Consider the following 26,117-nt stretch of genomic DNA (forward strand, 5'->3'; position numbering starts at 1 on the left):
CTTTCAACACCGCTTTTTCAAATGTGAGAATCTTCCTTCCTCATTACACGATGTATGCCTGTTACTCTTACGACCACCTTGGCCAATCCTGTTATCTTTCATGCGGACCTCACCTCCCTAGCAGTGATGATAGTTGAAAATACACCATGAAGAGATCACAAACCACCTAGATCCCTTTTTTCACTGTAGTAAATAGATACACAATACTCGTATCTTATTTTATCTTTTTCTCTGCCTCCCTCTGTTCGTTTATATGTGTCTGTCTCCCGTGCGGATAGTTGCCGCGCTGTTTTTAGACCCCTATTCACGGGTTATACCCCCGTAGATTTTTTAGGTCATTGAAACTCCATCATGGCCCCCGCGACCGCCACCATTATCCCGGTTTTTTTTGGGGACTGTGCCTGGTCACTCACCTTTTGCCTTGCTTTAATCTATATCGCTAAGGCACCCTGCTCTTTGAGTACACCTACCAATGTAGTATCACTTCCTGACTCATACCAGATACCGATAGCTATTCACTCTACCCGTTCCAACATGGCCGCCCCTCAATCTATTCCCCGACCAATGGGATTGAGACAACCATGGTCACGTGACGTAATTGGCGTCTCTCGATATCCTTATCTGGCCAAGACCGACACTGGACGGGACCCATCCCAAGTCCGGCGGCAGGGGTAGGTCTTTCATCCCACGCGTCGAACGACGCAGGTGAGTGCATCGTGTTCCGCCGCTCTATTTTCCATAAGGTGAGTTTGGCTGCATTGAGGGGGCTTTTTGGCGCCTCCATGACTTCAATGGCACCTCGAGCGAGAACGTCCTGCTCTGACCCATCCGCTATCAGTGGCTATGGCGGTCGCCCCCTGTTTGCTCACGAGCCTTCCGTAACAACCCAATTATTGACCTCGCTGACCATTTGGGCGGCGACACACCTTGGCCCCTGAGCACGAGGGTTACCACGGCTGCACACCTTATCGCTCACGTTAGTACCTTTTGAAATATAAGGCTGCCTTCACCCTCCAACACTTTACTTACCGCTTGGATTGCCGGGACGATCATGCCACTGTGGATTTTGGTCCATGCTTGGTTTTTTATAATCGCTCTTCCCGGTTTTTTACCCTAGGACCCACGTTGGGAGTCCTTTTTACCCGCCGGAGACTGCTGCAAGATTGTCTTGCTAATACAAGAGGTGAGTTTTGCACCTCCCCTCTGTCTCCGCCCTGAGTCCTGTCTCTTGATCCGTCCTTTGTGACCTTTCAATACCCGCCCTGGGAATTTCTCCCCAGGAGACTCTTGATGATTTCAGCTCATTATGTTATGTGTGTATTATTTACCATGCAGTATGTTGTCATGTTTTTTCTGTCTCCAATCTCTTCATAGGTTACTCCTGAGCACCTCTCGGGTATGTAAAATACACATACCTTTGTTGTAGATAGTCTATGTTTTTTGATCCTGACGAATTGCCGTGACCACTTACTGGCTTTATAGGCAAGAAACATGTTGATCTTTTTGAGAGTAGGGCATACACAACTAGCGTCATAACCACTAGTAGCTATCCCCACCTCACTTTTCTCATTTCTTTTAATTAGGCTGTTTACCACTCCATTAAATACATTTTTTTTTGTGGACTAACAGTACCTATTTTATCCTTACACCACATCTACACATTCTAGGGCCCCTTACCCCCACAGCACCCTTCGGCAGGAACAGAAGATCCCCGCCAAAGAGCCCCATTATTGGGAGCCCGTCAGGAATTGCAGCGCCGACCTGACGAGGGGCAGGCTCAAATGATGAAGCATGACACCTAGCTTGCTGGGTGTGTGAGGGCCCTAGTTCCAACTAAGGGTTTCCCCCTATCCATGACATACGACATTTTTTGCTGAAACCATAACTTTTTCTTCTCTGACCTGAGGAACTTTGTACCCTTTTTGTCTCATCAGTCTTTTGGGTATGTACACTGGACCTCGTTAATCTTACCCACCTATCCCTCTCTTTGTTGACAGATCCACAAAACCAATCCAAGGTTCCAGAATCTCTGAGTTGCTCCTTGGAATGTTGGGACTACAAGTTCCACATTGCACCTGGCCAGATCCTTAAAAGTCCACTGAACACTGTCCGCTGGGTTCTTCTTGGTGGAGATAATGCAGGTGGAGCCCTTTTAACCTGTTGTTCTCAGTGAGTCCACTCCTCAAACCTTTAGACTCAGGCAAAGCCCTTTTTTGCTGATGCCTAAAGTGTGCAGCCGGTGCAGTTCTTCAGAGTGCAGTCCTCTTGGTGCAGGCCAGGTGTTTAGCAGGGCAGTCCTTCTTCTTCTTGTTTCTTTCAGGCAGGGATCTGAGTTGCTGGACAGCTCTCCCATATTTATCTAGGTTTCTGGGCTGGCAAGCAGGGGGCACACCTTAATGATGACCACTTCCCTTTGAGTGTGGCATAGTCATGTCCCAGAAGTCACTGTTCCATAAAATCCAAAATGGAGAAAATCTCTCCTGGAGCTTTAGGTCTGGCTAATCCAACATACAGGTGTGACTCACGCTCCCTAACACTCCCCTTCCAGCCCCTCTGCTAAATCAATTACAGGGACTCCCATCTGGCTGGGGGTGCCGGAAGTGGAGGTGGGCCTGAGTCCTGTCCTAATTGTCTTTCCATCTATGAAGAACTGTTTGGCCACCCAGCCCCCTCCCTCTGCCTACAGATCTCCCACTAGTTGTCTCTTTGTTTCCTTTCAGGCCACTTCACTCTTCATCACAGCAGTTTGGCTCCTCAGCCTGTCAAAGACTGGGCAATCAGGAGAGGCTGCTCAAGAACTGGATTCAGGCACATCAGAAAGGCAAGTTCTGTAACTTCTTTTCTGTCATAGTTACAATAAATCTAACTTTGACAAGTTGTTGGATTTATTCGAACTATTATTTAGACACTTTGAAGTATCATTTTAGCTGCCTCCTGTCAATAGTTAGGCTTCGTTAAAATGTAATGAAGCCTTTTCATGTTAGCCTATAGAGCTGATGTACTACAAGAGGAAAAATTAAATTGGCAGTTTTTCCCTCACCAGGGCTTATAAAACATCTTTTGTAATGTCCCTGCTTATTTTGACATAGCCCCTGACCCTTGGGGCACCTAAGGTAGGCCTTACGGGTGACTTATGTGTACAATTAAGGCAGTTTAAGACTTTGGAAGTAAGTTTATTTCCAAAGTTGAATTTGGACATCATTTTATTTTAAAAGCAGCCTGCAAGGCAGGACTGTTTAAAAAAAAATGACAGCAGGCAACACAGCAGTGCACCCTTAAGTGCACTAAATCTGCTGGACCTCTAAACTTACATGACCTACCATATACAATGGACTTACAGGTAGGGTGTCAATATCAATTGTATTTATCCCTAATTACCATGTACCTTTCATACAGCGCACAGGCCCTATGTCTGGTTAGCAGATCCCAGGGCACCATCAGAGCCAGAAAACCAGCATCTAGTAGTATCAATGGAGGCAAAAAGTGGGGGCACCCTGCAAAAAGTCCTTGTTTCCCACAGGTACTCTGTCACTAATGTAACAGAGTTCCTTGTCCCCCAAAACTCTTGGTCTGCCTGCCCTTTTAAGTTGGTAAGATCTTCAGCTTTCTGTTGGGGGTGCCCAGGGTAGCTCTGACAGCAGAAAGCTTACTCTGATGGCCCTTCGAATAAGGGCATCACACCTTCTGTCCTATTCAGGGCTGATGGTCTGATGTAGTTTTTTGCTGTCGCCACATCCATGGAAAAACTGGTGGTGAGGAATAGAAAAATTAAAATTAAAATAATGAACCCCCTCCCTGGGCTGGGAGTCATTAGTTATTTGTCATTCAAAAACAAATTCCCACTATAAAAGTTTGTTTCTGAAAAACAAAAAAGTTTGGTAGACAGTCATCAAGACCGACAACAGCCGTCCTGCAAACTTTTGACCGCTTCAAAGAAGCCTCCATGACAGACGTTTCTTGACGGCACAGAGCTCACGTAGAGGTAAGTATGTATAGGTATGTATAGGTTTACAATACTTAATTTCATATTTATGTATCTTCACCATAAATATATCGTCAACTCAAGTGAAGAATAGTAAGTCTGCTCTTAGTTATATACACTTACCTTCAAGATATTTTTGTTCTTCATATGAAGTCCAAGATATCTTGTACCCACGATATTTTGTACAAGATATTGTGATACACATTCATGCAACACTTGCCTGGTGGTATTGTGACGATGGTGCTGATTGTATCTTAGAATAAGGGGCTAGGCAAGGGACTGTTACATTTATTCACATGTTATTATGTCAGTTGTTAAATAAAATGGCTGTATAGTTTTTAAAGAAATCCAAATCCGGGTTATCTTGACTCCTCACTTTTTTTTTAAAGTGGCACAATCAGACCTGAAAACACAATTGGAAATGTCCTAAATGTGTTGGGTTTGCATTTTTTCATTTTCGTTTGTAGGTATTATTACCAATACAATTTTGTGTCCACATTAAATATGCACATCTTTTTTTTAAATACACACGACACCAAAACTCCTGGATGTCTGAAAATCTTGTTTTATTAAAAAGCATTATGCATTTCTATTTCTGAGTTCTGGTGCAAATGACGTTGGCGAATAGGAGCTGAGTGCAATTTGCTCACACCCTAGGTTTGCATTGACATTTCGCACTAGTCAGGGTTCCATGATGGAATATCGTTAACATAAATATCGTCAGAAATAAATATCGTCACTAAAATATCGCTTATATTAATATCGTCATCCTATACTTAAACAAGGATTCACACAAATATCGATTTTTTTTTATCGACAACCCTAATATCGTTCACACTAATATCGACAACATAAATATCGACTACTACATGATCGACTTTATTTTAAATAACATGACCTTAGACATATATATCGACTACACTAACATCGACGACCTATCTGCTTATAGAAATATACAAAAAATATCGTCTTTTTATTACCAACTCGATATGCACTATTCTTTTATTTTACACACTTTTTTAAACTATTTTACTTTACAAAACTATTCACACATATAATTATTTAACGGTTTTCTAATTCAAAATAACGTTCTCGACCAATGATTTTGAAATTTCACTAATTGAACCAATCAAAAGCTACCATTAATTAACTCACTAATATAAAAACAATTATACACTTAACGTAATTTACCATTTTTGGGCCAAACTTGGAGAAAAACGGTTACCTTGCTGAGAGAAGAAAATACAAACCTACGACTACAACTACAAAACGTCATACTACACTTGAAGTAAGTAAAATCCCATTGCTTTTTTCATTCGAACTTAGCATAAAGTAGATAAACTCCCTAAATTAAAAAGTGTTCTTCTTTAGAGTGAAAAAAGAACATGTTGAACTTATCAACAACGACCAGAAACTTACATGTAAAAACATTTATTAACTACCTTATCCATGTCTACTTAGATAGCTGACAAAAATTATTTAAACTTGCTAAGTAAATGTACAATTTACTTCATATATTAACAACTACTGTCATCCAAATACTATAAGTAACACAATGATTAGAAAAAAAAAATGAATGCTGCGCTAGGTTGCTGTCCAGTAGCACAGGCGCAAAGGAGGATAGTTCAGTTAATCCATGAATGTATAGGCAGCATACGTGGCAACTGCTTCCAACAAAAAATCGTTTGCAGGGCCACTAAAAGTCTCAGCCATCCAATTAATTAAAGAAAAGGAACATACGTGTTCTTCAACCATCGGAGCCTCTAGCACAATCAGAGGGCAACCGGAATGTTCCTCTAAATAGCTCATAGCCAAGAAGTCGTAGGCAGCCGTTGATATGTCCCAATTACCCAGGATACCATGCGCCGAACCACAAGCCATAATCCGGACACCAGAACAGGCCAACTCGTGAGACACTAAGGGCCTCATCAGTCGATCGAAATCCGGCACCGGAGACACCGTGTTGGTCAAGCACAAATCCAGAGGCCATTCAAAGGGACAATCCAGGCAGTGAAATACAGGTTGCACGCAGGTGAAGTAGGAATACCTGAAGGATAATCCATATGCCAGGCTTAAAGTCGCCAATGGCAGAGTACCATAAAAGTCAAGCATCCTATCACGAAGAAGATGCAGACGGGACAGGTGCTCGTGTGGCACAGAAACAGCAGCCATTCCGTAGTATGAAAAGTAAAAGCAGCACACCTGCCACCAGCGCCAGAAGCAGCGGAACACCTCCAAAGATGCTCGAGAAAATCGAATGAAAAAATGCCGGAATCACACCAAAAATAGTTTGGAAAGAGGTCACGAGGCCTGAGCCTACAAGTTTAAAAAAATGAGCCAGGCCGGTCATGGACGAGGCATTGAAAATAGTTAGGATCAAAGCTCCGAAATGTAGGGGGAGGTCAGTATTCAAAACCGGCTGTACCTCAGTGCGCGTATTAGCAACGTGAAGGACAAATGTTTCACGAGAGGAAGTCAATGACACCTCTTTTTGGGACAATACAGCTCTTATTCTGCTCAACTTGTTGAACTCTGCTTTCAAGGTTGGAATCGAAGGCCAGATGGAAACATCCACCCGCCCGTGCGGGGGTGAAAAGAGAACATTATTGCAGCAGACAACCCTCTCCGATACAGTTACTATATATGGGATTCCCACTAACATCCCGCAGCAAGCTTCATTATTCAAAATTAAATAACTACTGTTTGCAAGCAGTGTCAAAGAAGGCGTAATCACAGGCACTGGGACACCTCGTAGGACGCAGGCCAAAATCGGGGCTTGTACATTGCATGCACCGTGTAATTGAATGTGCCTACATACCAAGGAATGATCTGGTGTCGTGGTACATTCCTCACCCTTCAGATAAACCTCAGTTCCGTCCCTAGTACATCTATACGTAAAGGGGAGGGACCAAACCTCATGTATGAAAGCGGTGCCCAGCTGTTCATATCTACCCAGAGCATAATGTTTCATACAAGACGTAAACTTAAGAAGTGCGAACGGTAGAGTTATCAACCCGTGTATAAGGCACGTGACTGAATTGATTTCCGCCACAGAGAAAGGTAACGGTTCTAATTTTTCAATATGTAATAATGAATATGTAGCATCTTTCATGGACATAAATAGCTGTTTATCAGTAATGTTAAAAGGAATGAATAACGATGTAGTGCTCAAATAGTCCCAAGGGACCCTCCCTGCCTTTAACGTCTGCAATGTCCATGCAAACTGCATAACAGAACGCAACTGGTTTTGACCATTATATAACACAGACATATCATCATGCACAATATCAACAACTGACGAAACAATATTATCTAATGTATAAATTCTGGAAGAGAGAGTGCTAATGCTGTTATCTATAACGGCTAAAACCTTTTCCATGTTTGCTTGGTCAATAGCTCTCAATCTTGAAGCCGCCTCAATTTGCGAAAATTTCCACACTTCGTTGTAAATAGCATACGCCCACCTTTTGGTTCTGCCACCCACAGGACCTTTAACAAAATAATTCAAATCTATTTTGTCATGTAACTTCGATAAATGAACTTTGACAGATGCTAAGGTGGAATGTCGCAGCCAGGATTGACATAACTTTCCCACAGAATATGTAGTTACAGTATGTGACGACTCAAACCGAGGGTCTACGCGTTCCAGAGGACTAAATACCCTTTTGATCAAAAATAAATTGTAAACTCAGGGAAAGTTCTGGATAGTAAACCATAATAAATTACTATTCTAACTCCAATCCAACATAAGTCAGGGAAAGTGCTGGATAGTAAACCATAATAAATTACTATTCTAACTCCAAACATAACATAACTCAGGGAAAGTGCTGGATAGTAAACCATAATAAATTACTAATCTAACTCCAATCCAACATAAGTCAGGGAAAGTTCTGGATAGTAAACCATAATAAATTACTATTCTAACTCCAATCCAACATAAGTCAGGGAAAGTGCTGGATAGTAAACCATAATAAATTACTATTCTAACTCCAAACATAACATAAGTCAGGGAAAGTGCTGGATAGTAAACCATAATAAATTACTATTCTAACTCCCATCCAACATAAGTCAGGGAAAGTGCTGGATAGTAAACCATAATAAATTACTATTCTAACTCCAATCCAACATAAGTCAGGGAAAGTGCTGGATAGTAAACCATAATAAATTACTATTCTAACTCCAAACATAACATAACTCAGGGAAAGTGCTGGATAGTAAACCATAACAAATTACTATTCTAACTCCAATCCAACATAAGTCAGGGAAAGTGCTGGATAGTAAACCATAATAAATTACTATTCTAACTCCAAACATAACATAAGTCAGGGAAAGTGCTGGATAGTAAACCATAACATAAGTCAGGGAGAGTGCTGGATAGTAAACCATAATAAATGACTATTCTAACTCCAATCCAACATAAGTCAGGGAAAATGCTGGATAGTAAACCATAATAAATTACTATTCTAACTCCAAACATAACATAACTCAGGGAAAGTGCTGGATAGTAAACCATAATAAATTACTATTCTAACTCCAATCCAACATAAGTCAGGGAAAGTGCTGGATAGTAAACCATAATAAATTACTATTCTAACTCCAAACATAACATAACTCAGGGAAAGTGCTGGATAGTAAACCATAATAAATTACTATTCTAACTCCAATCCAACATAAGTCAGGGAAAGTGCTGGATAGTAAACCATAATAAATTACTATTCTAACTCCAATCCAACATAAGTCAGGGAAAGTGCTGGATAGTAAACCATAATAAATTACTATTCTAACTCCAAACATAACATAACTCAGGGAAAGTGCTGGATAGTAAACTATAATAAATTACTATTCTAACTCCAATCCAACATAAGTCAGGAAATGTGCAGGTTAGTAAACAAAATAAATTTTTCTATCTAAATTATTTTTTAGACCCTATTCCCCTATAATACCAAAATAACGCTTCTTCAATATTAATTTAATATTTTTTATTAATATTAAAAAATAAATTTCGTGTAAAAATTTTAATTTCGATGTTAAATTTTGATTTCATGATAAATTTCTAATTTATTAATATTTTATACAATTTTTAAAGACTACATTTTTAAATTACTACCCACCCTAATCCCCTATAATACCAAAAACCCGCTCCTCAAATTTTTATTTGAAATTTTAAAATTTAATTACAAATTTAAATTCGTAAACAATTAGAAATTTAAAATTAAATTTTAAATTTCTTAATTATTTTCTAATTTGTTTATATTTTATAATAATTTACTATTCTAACTCCAATCCAACATAAGTCAGGAAATGTGCAGGTTAGTAAACAATATACATTTTTCTATCTAAATTATTTTTTAGACCCTATTCCCCTATAATACCAAAATAACGCTTCTTCAATATTAATGTAATATTTTTTATTAATATTAAAAAATAAATTTCGTGTAAAATTTTAAATTTCGAGGTTAAAATTTGATTTCATTATAAATTTCTAATTTATTAATATTTTATACAATTTTTAAACACTACATTTTTAAATTACTACCCACCCTAATCCCCTATAATACCAAAAACCGCTCCTAAAATTTTTATTTGAAATTATAAAATTTAATTACAAATTTAATTTCGTGAAGAATTTGAAATTTCAAATTAAAATTTGGATTTTTTAAATATTTTCTAATTTGTTTATATTTTATAAATTTTTTAAAAACCAAATTTTAAATTACTACCCACCCTTATCCCCTATAATACCAATAACCCGCTACTAAAATTTTAACAATTCTTTTGTAGAAAATATTTTTTAACACATATTATTACTAGTAGGAGTTTTGTAAGTTTTTTAAAAACATAATACATATTTTTTTATAAATTTTATAACAACTTATATTTTTCTGTCGATATTATATGAAACGACATTTTGATCAACGATATTCTGTTCATCGATATTTTTTTATAACGATATTTTTGTCATTCTCACGAAACGATATTTTTTAAAACGATATTTTCTATTACGATATTTTTTACAGTCGATATTCTTACCACGATATTAATGCTAGTCGATATTTTCCCGTCGATATTCTATCTTTATACCACTAGTCAGTAGCAAATGGTAGTGGAAGTACAGAAAGTGCTTCAAATAACTTGAACAAAATGGCCGCAAATAATAGGGGTGACAACTGTTACCCGTTTTTACATAGGTTTTTCTGTTGTGACACCAACGTTGGTTTGTAGGGGACTCGAACACCCGCCTACCTATGGCGGTCAGTAGCCCGGCCAACCCCAGCGGCAGGGACACAGGTTGATACCTACGGGCACGTTTGCCTCCTATGGCACAACTGGGGGAAACGGCCTTAAAAAGCCGGGCTAAGCCATGCGTGCCATTTCCCTGCAAGCTGAACCACGCTGCCTTAACCACACATATGCCTTAACCACGCATATGTGTGGATAAGGCAGTGTGCCGTCTAGATGCTGGAATGGGCGGACAGGAAGAGGAAGGATCAGGAGAAGACGCATAGTTGGGCTGGGGTCAAGGTTTTGGGGGGGTAGTTTTTGAGGGTGGGTGTAGTTTTTAGGGCTCACAGGGGGTTTGGGTTGTTTATAGGGCAGTGGGCAGGGTTTTAGGGCTCGGGTAGTTTTCAGGGGTAGGGGTCAGTTTTTAGGTCTCAGGGCAGGGTGCTGGATTTGGGGTAGATTTTAGTGCATGGGGTCAGTTTTTAGGGCTCAAGGCAGCGCAGGGGAAGGAATAGTTTTCAGGGCTGAGGGCAGTTTTAGGCCTCAGGGTGGAGGGGCTGGGTCGGGGTAGTCTACAGGGGTAGAGGTCAGTTTGTAGGGGTCTTTAGGGTGGATTTTAGGGCGTGGGTGTTAAGGCCTCAGGGTGCAGCAGGGGTATAGGAACTGTTTTCAGGGCTGGGGGCAGTTTTAGGCCTCAGGATGGGGAGATCTGGTTCGGAGTAGTTTACAGGTGTAGGGGATCATTTTTAGGGATGGGGGGCTGGGGTCAGGGTAGTTTTTGGGGCCTGAGGTCAATGATTAAGGCTCGGTGGGGGAAAAGGGACAGTTTTCAGGGCAGGGGTGTGATCTTTACCACACATGTCCCTTTACCAATCATGTCCTTACCACTAAGTTTTGTGACAAAACCATCCATGGTAAAGACATGTGTGGTAAAGATGGGGTCATGGTTGAGACTGCATGGTTCAGGCATGCGTTGTCGCAGCATGTGTTGTACCATCATACAACCCACAGCTGGTGTTTACCCTTGTATTTTAATGTACAATCAAAAGTGTGTATTTTGTTCGAAAAGTGAAATGTTAAATGTGCCATTATGCTGCATGTTTCTTAGTATTAGTTTATAGAATCAACAGCAATAGAAAGAGTAAATTATGTAGACAGGTGTTATAAATAAAGAGCAATAATTCAGTACTAGGCAGGTTTTCCTTGGCTGCCAACCAGCTGTTTGGCTGCACTGTGAACATTAGTTCCATTTCGAGTTACAACTAAAATAGTCCTGGATATTGAAGAATTAAATAACCAAATAATGAGCTTTGTGCATCTTGGAAGGCAAATCTCTGTGCCAGCCAGGGCTCTGTTCAGGCAAGATTAGTGTACTGAGATACAATGGAGTTACTTGAAGGTTAGGAGAAAAGGTAGGAATAAAAATCTGTGCATCCTCCCCTAAAAAAGTTGAATCTAATTTGTTTGTTCTTATTTTTCAGCAATGGGGAGAAGGTCTGCTGTCTGTCATTCACAACTTTCGGGCAAATAATGTCAGCCCCATGACATGTCTCAAGAAACAGTAAGTGCAGATGTCCTCCTGTTTCTCTGCAATGGCGTGGTTTGTATTTTGTTTTGTTTTGCAGCATGTGCCTTTTAGATGCTTGTAGGTCACTTCCTTGTTGAACATAGTGTCTGCTGGTCAGTGTTTAGTTGCTGCAGTCCGGAAGTTGGGTCAATGTGAACTGCTGTGGAAGAGTTGACACTACTTGAACTTTTCTCTCGACCTGTAGGCAATGTTTCAGCGCCAGGACACCTTAAGGTAACAGTGCGCTTTATAAGCATCATTAACATAACATAACATAACTTGTGCACAGAAGGCAGGGGGACCTCCCCAGAGACCTACAAAGGGGCACCAGGTAGCGTTTGCCCTGTGAAATAGAGGGATACCAAGATGGGGCACTAATTTCGTGCCTGCTCTGTGCAAGAGAAGAGGGGTTTTTCCTCTTCACTGCACCTGAGTCCTCTTCACTATTTTCATGGCTTGTGACCCCTAGCATCTTCAAGCACCCTGGCTGCCATGCTACCATGGCCAGGGAAACAGTCTTCACTCTCTTCCAGGCTTTGATACTAATTTAAGTAGTACATGGATAATACAGTTTGAGAACATTGTATAACATTTTCTAGGCTTGGCGTTTCTAAAGCGTTATTAAGTCAGAATTAGTTTCTTGTTGTCATCTTATGAAGCTTATGCTGCCTTGTAAAGCTGCCCTGTATTTTATTACTGTGTATTTCCTACTACAATTGTTCAATTAACCTCTGCAACATTTTGATTAAAAACTCGTTTGACTAACTTGGTTCTTAGGTTGACGTTATTTCCTTTTCTCTGTAATGCTTTATGCTTATTGACATAGACATTTGATTAAGTCATTACTAGAAAAACACATTTCATCATACCTTTTTAACTCTGGAAATCATTGTATTAACAGCCATAATCCAAGGCAGAAGAAAACATTTTCTTTGGCGTAATTCAATTGCAAATTTACTAAATTAGAACAATGTCATTCTTGGCCTATGAAGCCAGCAACGTTTTAGTCGTGCAGAAAGTATCCTGCTTTTTTTTTTTTTTTGTAGAAATTTGTCTCTATTTAATTTTCACAGTTAGAGTCACATAGTATATCACAACGACTGATTGGGTTATAAACATATATTTAGGGCTGAATGAACCTTATTTGCACCAGCAATTCAGGAAGGAAATCCTGACAGGTGCCAGCCCATTTAGGTGTGTGGAGATCTCAGCCAAAAGTATGGATTTCTCTGCACCCATAAATTCCACCCACAAAGTGGGAAGGTGGGCAGGTGGGCGCACAAAGGTATGATTAGCCTGGGAAGTCTGTGAATTTCCACACAAATGGACATTTACAGGCATTCATAAACTCATCAGTGGAAGAAAACAAGGACCCCCTGAACAGCAAATAGTTGTATTCCTAGGACAGGGTAATATTCATATAGTAAAGTAAACTCCTAGGCTATCTCCAAATCATGAGTGAACGTCTATCATATTTAGGTTATAGGAAAACGAGAAAAAGGCTAAAACATGCATTCAGTACAGGTATTGTGAGTTTTATTTCTTCATGTTATTCATATGGTCAATAAGAAATATTTTACATACAATGTTAGTTAAAAATAATGAATCAACAATAATAAAAATGCATATACAATACAATATAAAATAGGTGGCAGCTTGTAATGAATAATCGCAATCGACGCGCGTTTCGGCATTCACAACGCCTTCATCAGGAGTAGCCACTTAAGTATCTACAATATTAAAAAACATATAATTGTAAACAAACAAACTAATATTTATATTTATATCAAATTCATATCTCAATCACCTGTACAAATACATTCTCAGATTCCCTATCTATAGTTTCATATAGTGTCTGTGATAATAGAATGCTAATACAAATTCATTTACAAACATTCCAGACCAATTTTATCATTGTTATAAATTGCAGGTAAAGAGAAGATGGAAAAGAAACAGAGCAGAAAATAGAACAAGAAAAATAGTATTACAAGGGTAAACTTACTTAAAATATTATAGATCAGTCATTTGGAAGAACTCCGCATTTAGGATGTAGTCTATCCGGTAAAGATAATCGCTGTAGGTATAACAATTACAAAAAACGACTTGTTATTTATAACTGTTAAACATATTCAACTAATGTTGACCATAGTGGAACCGAATGTTCCGCGATATATTCGAGCTGGGGGTCGCGTAACTAGAGATTTAGGTTTATATAATGTGACTTACTTTCACAGGTTAAAGGATAAGAAAGTTCATCTTGAGAGCAATCGTATTTGAATACGAAATTAATAGAGAATCTAAAAATAAAAATAAAACATAATGTTTATGTTTATTGTGTTAAACCAAATAACATGACAAACTAAATCTTTGATAAGGAAATGAGTGAATAAACTACCTTTTGTGTCCCTTATGGTTCGGAGAAAAAATGATGATCCAAACTAAACCTTAGTCCGCGTATTAGCCTAATTTAATTGTTTCGATAAAATCAGTTGAAGTAGGGTATCTAAAAGAAAACAAAGGAGTTATCTAAAAATGGATAACATAACTAACCTTCATGTAATTACTGATATCAAGAAGAAAAACAGACTAACCATGGCTCAATTCGCTATAAAGATAAACGTTGTTGTTGCGATACCACTGAGAAATAAATGAGTTCCACGAATGGTTTGTCTGGAACCTGAAAGACACATAAACGAAGTTTGGGCTCAATATAATGTCTACACTAAGTGAGTCTAATATAGAGAATAACGAAGGCGAGCTAAATTTACCTTGTATAGTTCTGGTCAGGCTGAAAATGGCCTCCGGCGTATCGCGCATGCACAGAAGAAACGGGATAGCAAAGGGTACAGACTACCTCTACGAATATATACTCGTTGGTAGATCATGTGATAGATCACATGACACCATTCTTTTATTCGTGACCAAGTCATATGACAGGTCACGTGTGTTACGTAATATGCGGATTGTTTTATTTTTTTATTTTTAAATAAATAATCCTCACTACAATCTAAATATTTATATGGATAAATACTATATCTTTGTTGTGTTAAATGTTCAAACACCAAAATTGTTAATCTAAAAGGAAAAAACAGCGCAAGGATAGTTTATTATGAACGAATAGTCCTAATTATTAGAGGAAAGAACCTTGCTTAATGTTGAGAAGCAGGCAAAAACGAGAGCAGACTATACAACTAGAACTACCGATGTTCAACAAACTTTATTGATATGTACATATCATAGTCAGCTCGACAAAAACATGAACTCAAAGACGGTTTAAGGTAAAGAGTCCATTAATGAATTATCTTAAAAACGGTAGAAATAAATAAACTCATCTCCTTCCCCTTTCCAGGATAGGAAGGAGACTACATTACCGCCAGATTTGGGGGAGGTTTAGGGAAGGTGTTTCTCTACATGGAAAAGTATTTTTCACTGTGTAGAAATATAAAAAACGAAAAAAGTGAGTTTATGCATAGGGGATCATGTTTCCTGTGTGTGAAATTTCCCACTATGCACAAATCGGCTAAGAGGAAATCGGATCACGCTGGGAATATCAAATTACTTTTCCAGGAATACACATGGCAACCTGTGCCTAGCACAGTTTTCCCTGCATATTTATGGGAATGTTGGTGAATTTCAGAAAGCAGTACATCTACACTCACTTGTAGGTGTAAATCTGCATGGGCAGATTGTTGCTTTCTTAGTGATTCAGGCACAGTCATTGGAGTCCGAGAACAGAGCACAAAATAAACCAAAGTCATGATGGGAACGCCCCATGGTGATGGCAGTCAGCATGAATGTTGGTGGATTTTATTGCCAAATGAGATTCACAGACTTTGCCTGGTGTCGTTCTCAACAAGGGATAATTTAGTTGAGTAGTACATACAAATTAGCTCACCCTTCTTAAAGATTAGACCCCCTGAGTTGATGGTGAGGGCTACAAGCAACACATTAATGTTAATGTCTTAAAATAAAGAAGTATTGTGATTCTAGACTTTCTACTTTGGTCCACATTCACACAACGAATTCCATATTTATCTCTCAAACCGAGAAGATCCCATTATTTCTTTAATATAGCTCCATTTCAAGTTTATCTTTTGCCTGCTTTTCTTCACCAAGAAAGATATTTTACAGATCATTAACTAAGGGATGTATGCCATTACAACAAATGCCTTTACCACATGTGCCTTTACCATGTACCCTTTATCACGCAATGTCTTCACCAGGCATTTCCATTACCATGAAGCCTTTACCACGCATGCCTTTACAGTGAAATGATAAGTTTATATCAGGGAAGTGAAACCCCTATTTTGTATTTTATATATATGTGTGTGTTATATATATATATATATATATATATATATATATATATATATATATATATATATATATATACATATATGAGTTAGTCACCGACAACTAACTCCTAAACTCTCCCCACCTTAACACTAAAATACCCTTACCACCCAATACCCTTAACCACACCTAAACACTAAAAACAGCCTTACCACCCAATACCCTTACCAAACCCTAAACCCTAGAAACACCCCTACCACCCAATACCCCTACCGCCCCTAAACCCTAAAAATATCCTTACCACCCAATACCCTTGCCCACCGCTTAACCTTAAAAATACAGTTACCACCCAAAACCCTTGCCCACCCCTAACCCTTAAAAATACAGATACCACCCAATACGCTTACCCACTCCTAAACCCTAAAAACGTCCTGAACCCCAAAACCCTTTACCCTCCCCATACCCGTAAAAGCATCCTCTCCACCCAGAACCCTGACCCACCCCTAAACCCGAAAAGTGCCCTTACAATTCAATACCCTTACCCAGCCTAAAAATACAGTTAGCCCCCAGCACCTTTACCCACCCCTAAACCCTAGAAATTTCCTTACCATCCAAAATCCCTACCCCAATGCTAAAAACATTTTACCACATAATACCATTGCCCATCCCTAAGCCGTAAAAACCCTTACCACCCAATACCCTTACCTCCTAAACACTAAAATCACCTTTACCACTCAATACCCTTACCCACCATAAACCCTAAACCACCCTTACCACCCAATCCTCTTATCCACCCTAAACCCGAAAATAAACTTACAAACCAATACCCATTCATACCCCTAAACCCCAAAATCACCCTTGACACCCAATCCTCTTACCCTCCCTTAAAAACACCCATACTACCCAATACCTTTACCCACTCCTAAATCCTAAAAAATACCCTTACCAATCTATAACCCAAAGCAGCCCATAATCTTAAAAACACCTTTGCCACCCAATTCCCTTATCCACCCTAAACCCTAAAAATACCCTTATCACCTAATACCCTTACTCGCCTCTAAACCCTGAAAACTAGGGTTGGGAGGAATTCGCAGAGTTTCATTCCACACATTTCTGCGGAGTTACAGAAAAACTCTGCGAGATTCCACAGAGTATCACAAGTGGGCATAGTAGGGAAAGTAGAGGGCAAAGAACAGGCAATATCAGTACTGTTAACTGTTGCTGCAGACCCACAGAACTCTGTTTCTGTCTATGTTCACCCACCTCTCCATAGTGCTGCACCCCTTGGCAGCCCCACTCCCCTCGTGCCAGAGCGGACCTTCACCCACCCCCAAAGCCCTGTCAGCCTCATTCTGCTCACCGTGGTACCTTTGAGGTGTTGCATATATTGTATGCATGTATGGGAGGATCACAAATTAAAAGGGATGCTTTTCGTCACACCATCTACAACCACAGATTTGGTTGATGTACATATTCATACAGCGACAGCAGCTAAATTGCTATAAAGATTTTAAATAAAAAATACAGTACATTCTCCCTTTGAAGTACGTTGCGATTCAAATGTCTCCTTCAGGATAAGGTAGTGTTTAACACCTGCGCTTCACACAATATCACATGTGTAGAGGCGGACACCAAGAAAATACCTGCCAGGTGCACACACCTCTAATAAAGACATATAATAAATCTATTGAGTTTTGTGAATTCTTGCGTTCAAGGAATTTGTTACATTAAAAAGGCGAATACACTAGTGATTACCAGGCCAGAAAAGCATATTTATACATATGGTGAATCCGCCGCATTTAGGGAATAACTGTATCGCCAGGAATAACATATGGTAAATTGACTTCAATTAGGGTGTGGCTGAATGGGTACAATCACGAGGCGGAAAAAACCCAGAAACAATCACATCTATTAAATACCAAGGAATTAGATATTCGTTTATCCACTGAAACAACACATGGGTTTACAATCAGTGATGCCATTTGAAATGGAATGAGTGATGTCATTTGAGATGTCATCAGTGATATCACTGACCATGTCATGAGTGATGTAATATGTGAGGTCATAAGCAGTGCATTGCTGGTGGCATACGTTATAGTTAGCTCAGTTAACTATAACTGCTGAATTTCACTGGTTTTGTACGAGTGAAATCTGAGCCTAACTATAACTTCTCTGTAACCTTTTTTTTTTTCAGTGAATTTCTAAGTTTAAAAAAAATGCTATTTCTTAGCTATAACGTCCCGGAAACGTTTGTTTTTTTCAGTGAATTTCGAAGGTTTTTTAAATTCTATTTCCTAACAATACGTCCCCTTCGTGTTTTTTCAGTGAATTTCAGAGTTTTTTCAAATTGGATTTCTGAAATAGTATGTCCTTCTAAGGTTTACTTTTTGAGTTAATTTGTAGAGCTTATTTTGAATAATAAGTGTTTTACTTATTATTTAAAAAAATGAAATTTTTTTATTCATTTTTTTTATGCTGTAGATATTTTTTTATACACTTTTTATATGTTTTAAAATATAAAAATTACATATGTACACAATGTAAAGTAAAATACGTTTTTTTAATGTTAATAAATAAACAAAAAAAATTGAAATGTTTTTGAGGTACCACGGTAACTTCGCAGGTCTGGAGAAATAGACGAGCTGCTACTCTATGGAAAATTACTGCGCATATATACATCCCTCCATTGACATTAATACCTGCAGTGTGAACATATTTACAAGTACATATAAAACACCTTATATTTAGTTTTCAAAAAAGTACCAATTTTACCAGTTTCTAGAAGGAGGATTGAGAAGCAGCAGTACTGTGCTTTTAGACAATGGCTGAGGCTACATTGTCCGTCCAAGATGAGGATCCACAACTTTTTGAGGATGTAGAAGAAGAAGACACGCCATCTTGCAGAAAAGCAAGTGATGTGTGGAAGCACTTTACTATATACCTTATGGGGAAATGAAGGTATCAGCAACATATGTCCAGTGCTCAATTTGTGGCAAGCAGTACTCCAGAGGCACTGGAAAGAAATATTTGCATGGGACAAGTTTTATGTGGAAGCACCTAAAAACAATTCATGAGAGGGTCTACAACCAGATGATGTGAGGAAAGGAGGAGCAACACGACAGACGTCCTCTACAGCGGCCTTGGGAGAACCATCTTCAGCTGCACTCCTCACAATACCAGCTGGCTGTGAGTAATTAAGTGACATTGTTACTCACTCCACATGCTTGTCGCTGTAAAATTGTATTCTGTGGGTATATTCCTCGACAGTGAAGAAGCACACAATTCAGCGAAACCATCGCCGACTTCATCAGCCCGCACGCCCTAGCCTCACCAGAGTACATCTTCCTAGGGGACCTGAACTTCCACCTGGAGAAAAACAACGGCAACAACACCACCACCCTGCTCGACAACCTCGCCAACCTCGGACTCAAGCAACTGGTGGACACGCCCACCCATCTCGCGTGCCACACGCTCGACCCCATCTTCTCCGCCAGCAACCACTTCTCTTTCAGCCACTCCACTGGACTACACTGGACCGACCACAGCTGCATCCACTTCACCTTCAAGAAGACTACATCCCACCACCACACGCTACAGATCCCCCGCAGATGCTGGAGCAAAGTCACCACAGACCAGCTGACCACAGCGCTGAGCCAGAACCCACCTGTCGACACCCCTGACACCAACGACGCAGCACACAATCTCGCACAGTGGATCACGAACTGCGCCGATGACCTCGCTCCACTGAAGAAACCCCCAGGCAAGACTGGCAACAGAAAAACCTCATGGTTCACAGACGCCCTCAAAGTCGCAAAGAAATCATGCCGAACCCTTGAAAAAGCTTGGCTACACAAACGGACATCAGAAAACATGACAGCCCTCAAGAGCGCCACCCACGAATACCACCAGATGATCCGCACCACCAAAAGGACATCGTTCAAAGAGCAGCTGGGCAACAACACCCACAACAGCAAGGAACTTTTCAGCATCATCAAAGAGCTCTCCAACCCCAGCGCCAGCAACAACGACATCACACCGTCGCAAGACCTCTGCAACTCCCTCGCCACATTCTTCCACCGCAAGATCGCAGATATACACGACAGTTTCGGACCCCAGACTCCGCCTCCAGCCACCAGACCAACGACCCCCACCACCACCCTCAGCGCATGGACCCCCATCAGCACTGAAGACACCACCCACGTCATGAACACCATCCACTCTGGCTCCCCCTCCGACCCATGCCCTCATCATATCTTCAAGAAAGCCGACACCATCATCGCACACACCTCCGGAACGTCATAAACAGCTCCTTCACGTCAGCCACCTTCCCTGAAAGCTGGAAACACGCAGAAATCAGCGCCCTTCTGAAGAAACCCACAGCGGACCCCAAAGACCTCAAGAACTTCCGCCCCATCTCTCTTCTCCCCTTCCCGGCTAAAGTTATCGAGAAGACTGTCAATAAACAGCTGACTGCATTCCTCGAAGCAAACAACTCGCTCGACCCATCCTAGTCCGGATTTCGAGCCAACCACAGCACCAAGACCGCCCTCATCGCAGCCACCGATGACATCAGGACCCTGATGGACAATGGAGAGACAGGCGCTCTCATCCTCCTGGACCTCTCGGCAGCCTTTGATACCGTCTGCCACCGCACACTAATAACCCGCCTCTACAACACTGGAATCCAAGGAAAGGCCCTGGACTGGATCACATCGTTCCTCTCCGACAGAACCCAGAGAATCCGCCTCCCTCCCTTCCGCTCCACGGCCACCAAGATCATCTGCGGCGTACCCCAAGGCTCCTCACTCAGCCCAACCCTCTTCAATATCTACATGAGCCCCCTCGCCACCATCACACGCAAACACAACATCAACATCATCTCCTACGCCGACGACACCCAACTGATACTCTCCCTCATCAAAGACCCATCCACCGCCAAAACCAACCTCCAGGACGGAATAAAAGATGTCGCAGAATGGATGAAGCACCGCCGTCTGAAGCTCAACTCGGACAAGACGGAGGTCCTCATCCTCGGACAATCCCCATCTGCCTGGGACGACTCCTGGTGGCCCACGGCGCTGGGCACCACACCGACACCCACGGACCACGCACGCAACCTGGGATTCATCCTGGACTCCTCCCTCACGATGGCCAAGCAAGTCAACGCAGTCTTGTCCTCATGTTTCAACATCCTGCGCATGCTCCGAAAGATCTTCCGGTGGATCCCCACCGAAACCAGAAAGACGGTCACCCAGGCCCTCGTCACCAGCCGACTGGACTACGGGAACGCCCTATATGCAGGAACCACAGCCAAACTTAAGAAACGTCTTCAGCGCATACAGAACGCCTCCGCACGACTCATCCTCGACATCCATCGCCACAGCCACATATCCGCCCACCTGAGAAACCTGCACTGGCTCCCCGTCAACAAGAGGATCACGTTCAGGCTGCTCACCCACGCACACAAAGCGCTCCACAACAACCGCCTCTCGTTCTACACCCCCACCCGCCAGCTCCGCTCCACCAGCCTTGCCCTCGCCACCGTCCCACGGATCCGCAGAACCACCACTGGAGGAAGATCGTTCTCCTACCTGGCAGCCAAGACATGGAACTCCCTCCCCGCACACCTACGACTGACCCAGGACCATCTCACCTTCAGGAAACACCTCAAGACCTGGCTATTCGAGCAGCAGCAGAACCCCCCCCCCCCTTCAGCGCCTTGAGACCCTCACGGGTGAGTAGCGCGCTCTATAAATGTCACTGATTGATTTATTGAGTATTTCTTTCATCCTTTCCATGTTTCCTGCGTAGAATTCCAATGTGGTTCGCATGGCCCTATGCAACTTCCCAGCACGGTGCTCAGATTTACACAGAGGCCGCATTAAGCCCCGCAATGGCTCCGCAGATTTCACGAGCGACCCAAACAAATGTTCATGGACACTTTACTGCCAATTAAACGTGCTTTCACCTAATTTTTAACGCATTCATAGGGTCAGGGCACCTCTACCCTTATCCCTTCATCTGTTGTACATGCTTCTTTCAGCCCTGGGGACCATTTCCTGACACATAAAATGGCGGCCACAACTTTTCTCTTAGGTCGCGCCCCCTGCTGTGGCGCATGGAGCCGTAAATCCACCATGGATGGATCCGTGGGGTGTCCACGTCTTTAGATATACAAATTTGTTTTTCTGTTAATATATCTAAAACTACTAAACACATTTACTCCAAATCACAAAAGCACGCTTTTTGGACCAAGAGCTAGCTTTCTGCCATATTTGGTGTCATTCTGTTCAGTGGTTCGGGCTGCAGTTGTGTTCAAAATCTCTTTTCGAATTTACATGTGGAAAATGCGTGTTGGGACCCCCTTTTTACTCGGCCTCTGCCTGACTGATCACCCCAAAACAGCTATATATAATTATTTTTATATAAATATAAGCTGAAACGTGTAGATGTTTTGTCGTTTGAAATAAAAGAACCAAGTGACCTAACCCATCTGGAGTGCTGGACGATTATTTCCTGAAAAAGAGTAGAATCTTATTTAAAAAAAATAAATACATAAATAATATAAATATATATATATATATATATATATATATATATATATATATATATATATATATATATATATATATATATATATATATATATATACACACACTTACCATTTCGTTGTAAAGGCATGCGTGTTTAAGGCAATATGTGGTGAAGGCATTTTGTAGTAAATGCCGCATTGTAAAGGCTGTTTCCTTATGCTAAGTGGCTCAACTATAGTCTTCAAAAATCTTGGCCATTGTGGGTAAGTCTTAGTTTGAATTTCGCTTGAGATTATATATTTCCAAGTGCTGACTGCTTAAATTGCAGTTAAGTTGCAGATCATACATAGATTTCGTTTTTGCCTTATTTTACTTTGATTGGTGAAGTTAGTACCTATTCTTCCTTTTGTCCGTTCCTTTGCCAAAGAACACCACTTTCTTCTTCCAAAGATACATCCTCTACATATAGCAAAAGCTATTTATTTAAAAGGTATTTAGTATTATACCCTTCCAGCTAACTCCTGGCCATCTTCAACATTATGGTGTCATCACTAAAGTAAAAAGGTCTAAATGAGCTTCGACTTAACAACTGGGCATATGAAATTAATATACAGAAAATATGCAGGGTTATCAATGAGACACAAGACCAACTGGGCAACATAAAATGTAAATATTTGAGTTGCAACAAACTTCTGAAAAGTAGATGTAGGCCAGCTACCTAAAATTATTGGCCACCCAAACCACAGGATAAATTTAATTATAAGCCATTTTAACCCCTTCCCCGCTCATGACGGAACCGTTCCGTCATGAGCCACGGTTGCCGTGTGCTCATGACGGAACCGTTCCGTCATGACAATCCTGTTGGCGGCCGCTCCGCCTGCGCGGCGCTGTTTCCCCGCCTGTGCGGGGCGACAACGCAAATGGGCGGAGTCATGACGGAACCGTTCCGTCATGAGCACAGCTCAACTGTGGCTCATGACGGAGCGGCTCCGTCATGAGCACAGGCCCACCGCGCTGCCCCCCTGCCCCCTCCAGCGCTGCAGCGGAATGTCCGCGGCAGCGAAGGGGTTAAGCAAAGACGAGTTGAAACTCAGCCATAGACTGTTAGCACGATCAGAGACAGCATTGTTGAGAGCTTATCTATAACAAGCATTGGCATAGCCAATAGGTCTCGCTTTTGGGTCCTTATAAGTATTTAGTTATGCAGCACAATATCCTTAGTGCAACAACAACTGTTGCATGGCTAAACACTTATAAGGTCCCAAAGGCAAGACCTATTGGCTATGCCAATGCTTGTTTCAGGATGAAAATGAGTACAAGAATAGTATGCGATAAACCACAAACCTTCTGGCCACTAACATCCTGTAATGCCACTCACTCACCCTATCTTTCTAATTCCGTCCAGGAATTTACAAAGCAATCAACGCAGGTGTCAAAATATGTATTTATGCGGAGAACTCCACCACCAGTAGAGAGTTCTCCACGCTTGTAAATTCCAGTCAAGAAGTAGGGCACTCCAAGCTGTGCTCACCTTTGTAGTGTCCACTAACATGTAGAATTGTCTGTTTTCACAAACCCTTTTCAATTGCATTTCCGCTTTGGAAAGCATTGAATTTTTACCCCAACCAAGCCATTTCTAAAGGAGTTTCTCCAGACGGAAAAATATTTTCTCCTAAAATAAAATAAAAAGTGAATTTGCACAGAGTATCTTATTCCCCTGGTTCAGAGCTCTGTACTGTGGAGAACTTCCTGCCATAAGAATAGGATCTCACAGGGAATGTCGCGTGACCTCCCAGAGTACGCCTGGAAACGTGTCTGGTACAGCTTTCCAGGCACACTCCTAGAAACGTTTGTGAATTCCAAAAAGTAGAAAAGCTAAGTACGGAGGTCCTTTCCATCCTTTTTTTGTAAATGGGGGCTATGTGTGCAAATTGAACTTAAACGCGAATTGGTCCTCTAACAGTTTTCCAGGTGCAGGGGGAGAATCACTACAGGGTCGAATGTTGCCCCTGCCCAGGATTGAGGTGCTATAGGATGTATAAAGACATGCTGCATAGAGCCAGACATTGTTGAATAAGCATGTAATAATGCACGGAGAACCATCACTGCAGGTGTGAAATAGACCACTGCTTCATGCGAGATCTCAATAGGAGAAATAAAAGAGATGCCCAGCGTGGTGCTGCGGCTGCAGGTGGAAGATGACGCAAGACGTCAGGCGGTCACGAAAGTTGGAGCAGACACCAAGGCACAGGGTGCAGTCACTATCAGAGCAGTGGGTGCTGTGCTCTCCGAGAATGCAAGACAAGCACAAGACTGAGGCACTACAGGGCGACCAGGGACTGAGGCGCAGGGTGCAGTGAGTGTAGGAGTAGATGCTGATGCAAAGGATGAAGTACTCTAGGAGAAAGCAAAACATGTATAGAGTAGAGAGTGAGTACAGGGTGAATGATGCAGATGGAGTAGTTTAAGATTAATAGGACCAGAGGGCAAGTCATGGGACGCAGTCACTATAAGAGAAATAAATACAGTTTGAGATGACTGAGTCGCTCTAGGCTGAATAGAGGTTGATGCAAAGGATCCAATCACAGTTGAAGGAATGGCCCCGGGGACATGGTGCTGGTGCTGCTACTATAACAGGAAGCAAAAGCAATGTCCAGGAAGAACCCGTGGTCAAAATGCAGTCACTTTCGAAAGCACAGAGACTGATCTGAAGGGTGCTGTCACAAGAGAAACAGACTAACGGAAAGGGTACTGTCAATACTGGATGAACAGAGACCGACAATGCACAGTGTGCAGTCAGTAAAGGAGTAAAAAGACAAACGACAGATGTCAGCTGCTGTTAAGAAAGACGAGAACAGGATGCAGTCTCTGTAAGATGCCAAACACTGCTGATCGTGAAGTGACAATGGGGGAAGGGGTCCAATGACAGGAGGACAGACACCAGTGCACATGGAGGGGGCACTGTTGAGCAGGCAAGAGAGAGACAAGCGTGGCCCCGGCGAGCCTCACATACAGGAAGGGGCCGCGAGACGCGCTCTGTGGTGGGGGAGGGGGAGGAGCATTGAGGCGCAAAATCGAAAGCCGGCTGGCTGGCGAGTGGTGTGCGATGTGCGCGCACCATGACGAGAGAGGAAAGCCATATGGCACCTCTGCTCGTCATTGTGCGCGTAACCGCATGCCCGTCGCCAGTGGGCTGAAGCGCTTCACAAAAGCGGATTGCATGGCGGCACGATGCACGTGATTGTGCGCGTGCTCGCCATGCAATCCGCTTTTGGGAGCACTTTTGGGAGCCCCTTACCAGAGTCTCGCTGGGCGATCGCTTACGCGATAGCCAGCGAGACCTAAAAAGGAGGTGAATGCTGTAAAATAAGGAAAAAGCCTGACTTGCTAATGTTGGCTGTCACAGACCAACAATTGAAACAATTCCTCATTGGGAGGAAAAGAAGCAGCTTATAGTTACTGGTGGTCAATGTAGAATTCCTGGCCTGGGCTAGATATTAAAGGTCACTTGGAAAAACTC

At 41.7% G+C, this 26,117-nt stretch overlaps 1 protein-coding gene across 5 annotated transcripts in view; it reads left to right on the forward strand.

Moving 5' to 3' along the window:
* Positions 1 to 26,117, forward strand: part of PLCB4 (phospholipase C beta 4) — a 1,018,018-nt gene that overhangs the window by 555,348 nt on the left and 436,553 nt on the right. For all 5 annotated transcript variants that reach the window (XM_085612653.1, XM_085612654.1, XM_085612650.1 and 2 more), the window contains exon 9: positions 11,686 to 11,765. In XM_085612653.1, coding sequence (XP_085468779.1) covers positions 11,686 to 11,765 — 80 coding nt within the window. The remainder of the gene's footprint in view (positions 1 to 11,685; positions 11,766 to 26,117) is intronic.

This window comes from Triturus cristatus, chromosome 6, assembly GCF_964204655.1.
Source record: "Triturus cristatus chromosome 6, aTriCri1.1, whole genome shotgun sequence".
Taxonomy (NCBI): domain Eukaryota; kingdom Metazoa; phylum Chordata; class Amphibia; order Caudata; family Salamandridae; genus Triturus; species Triturus cristatus.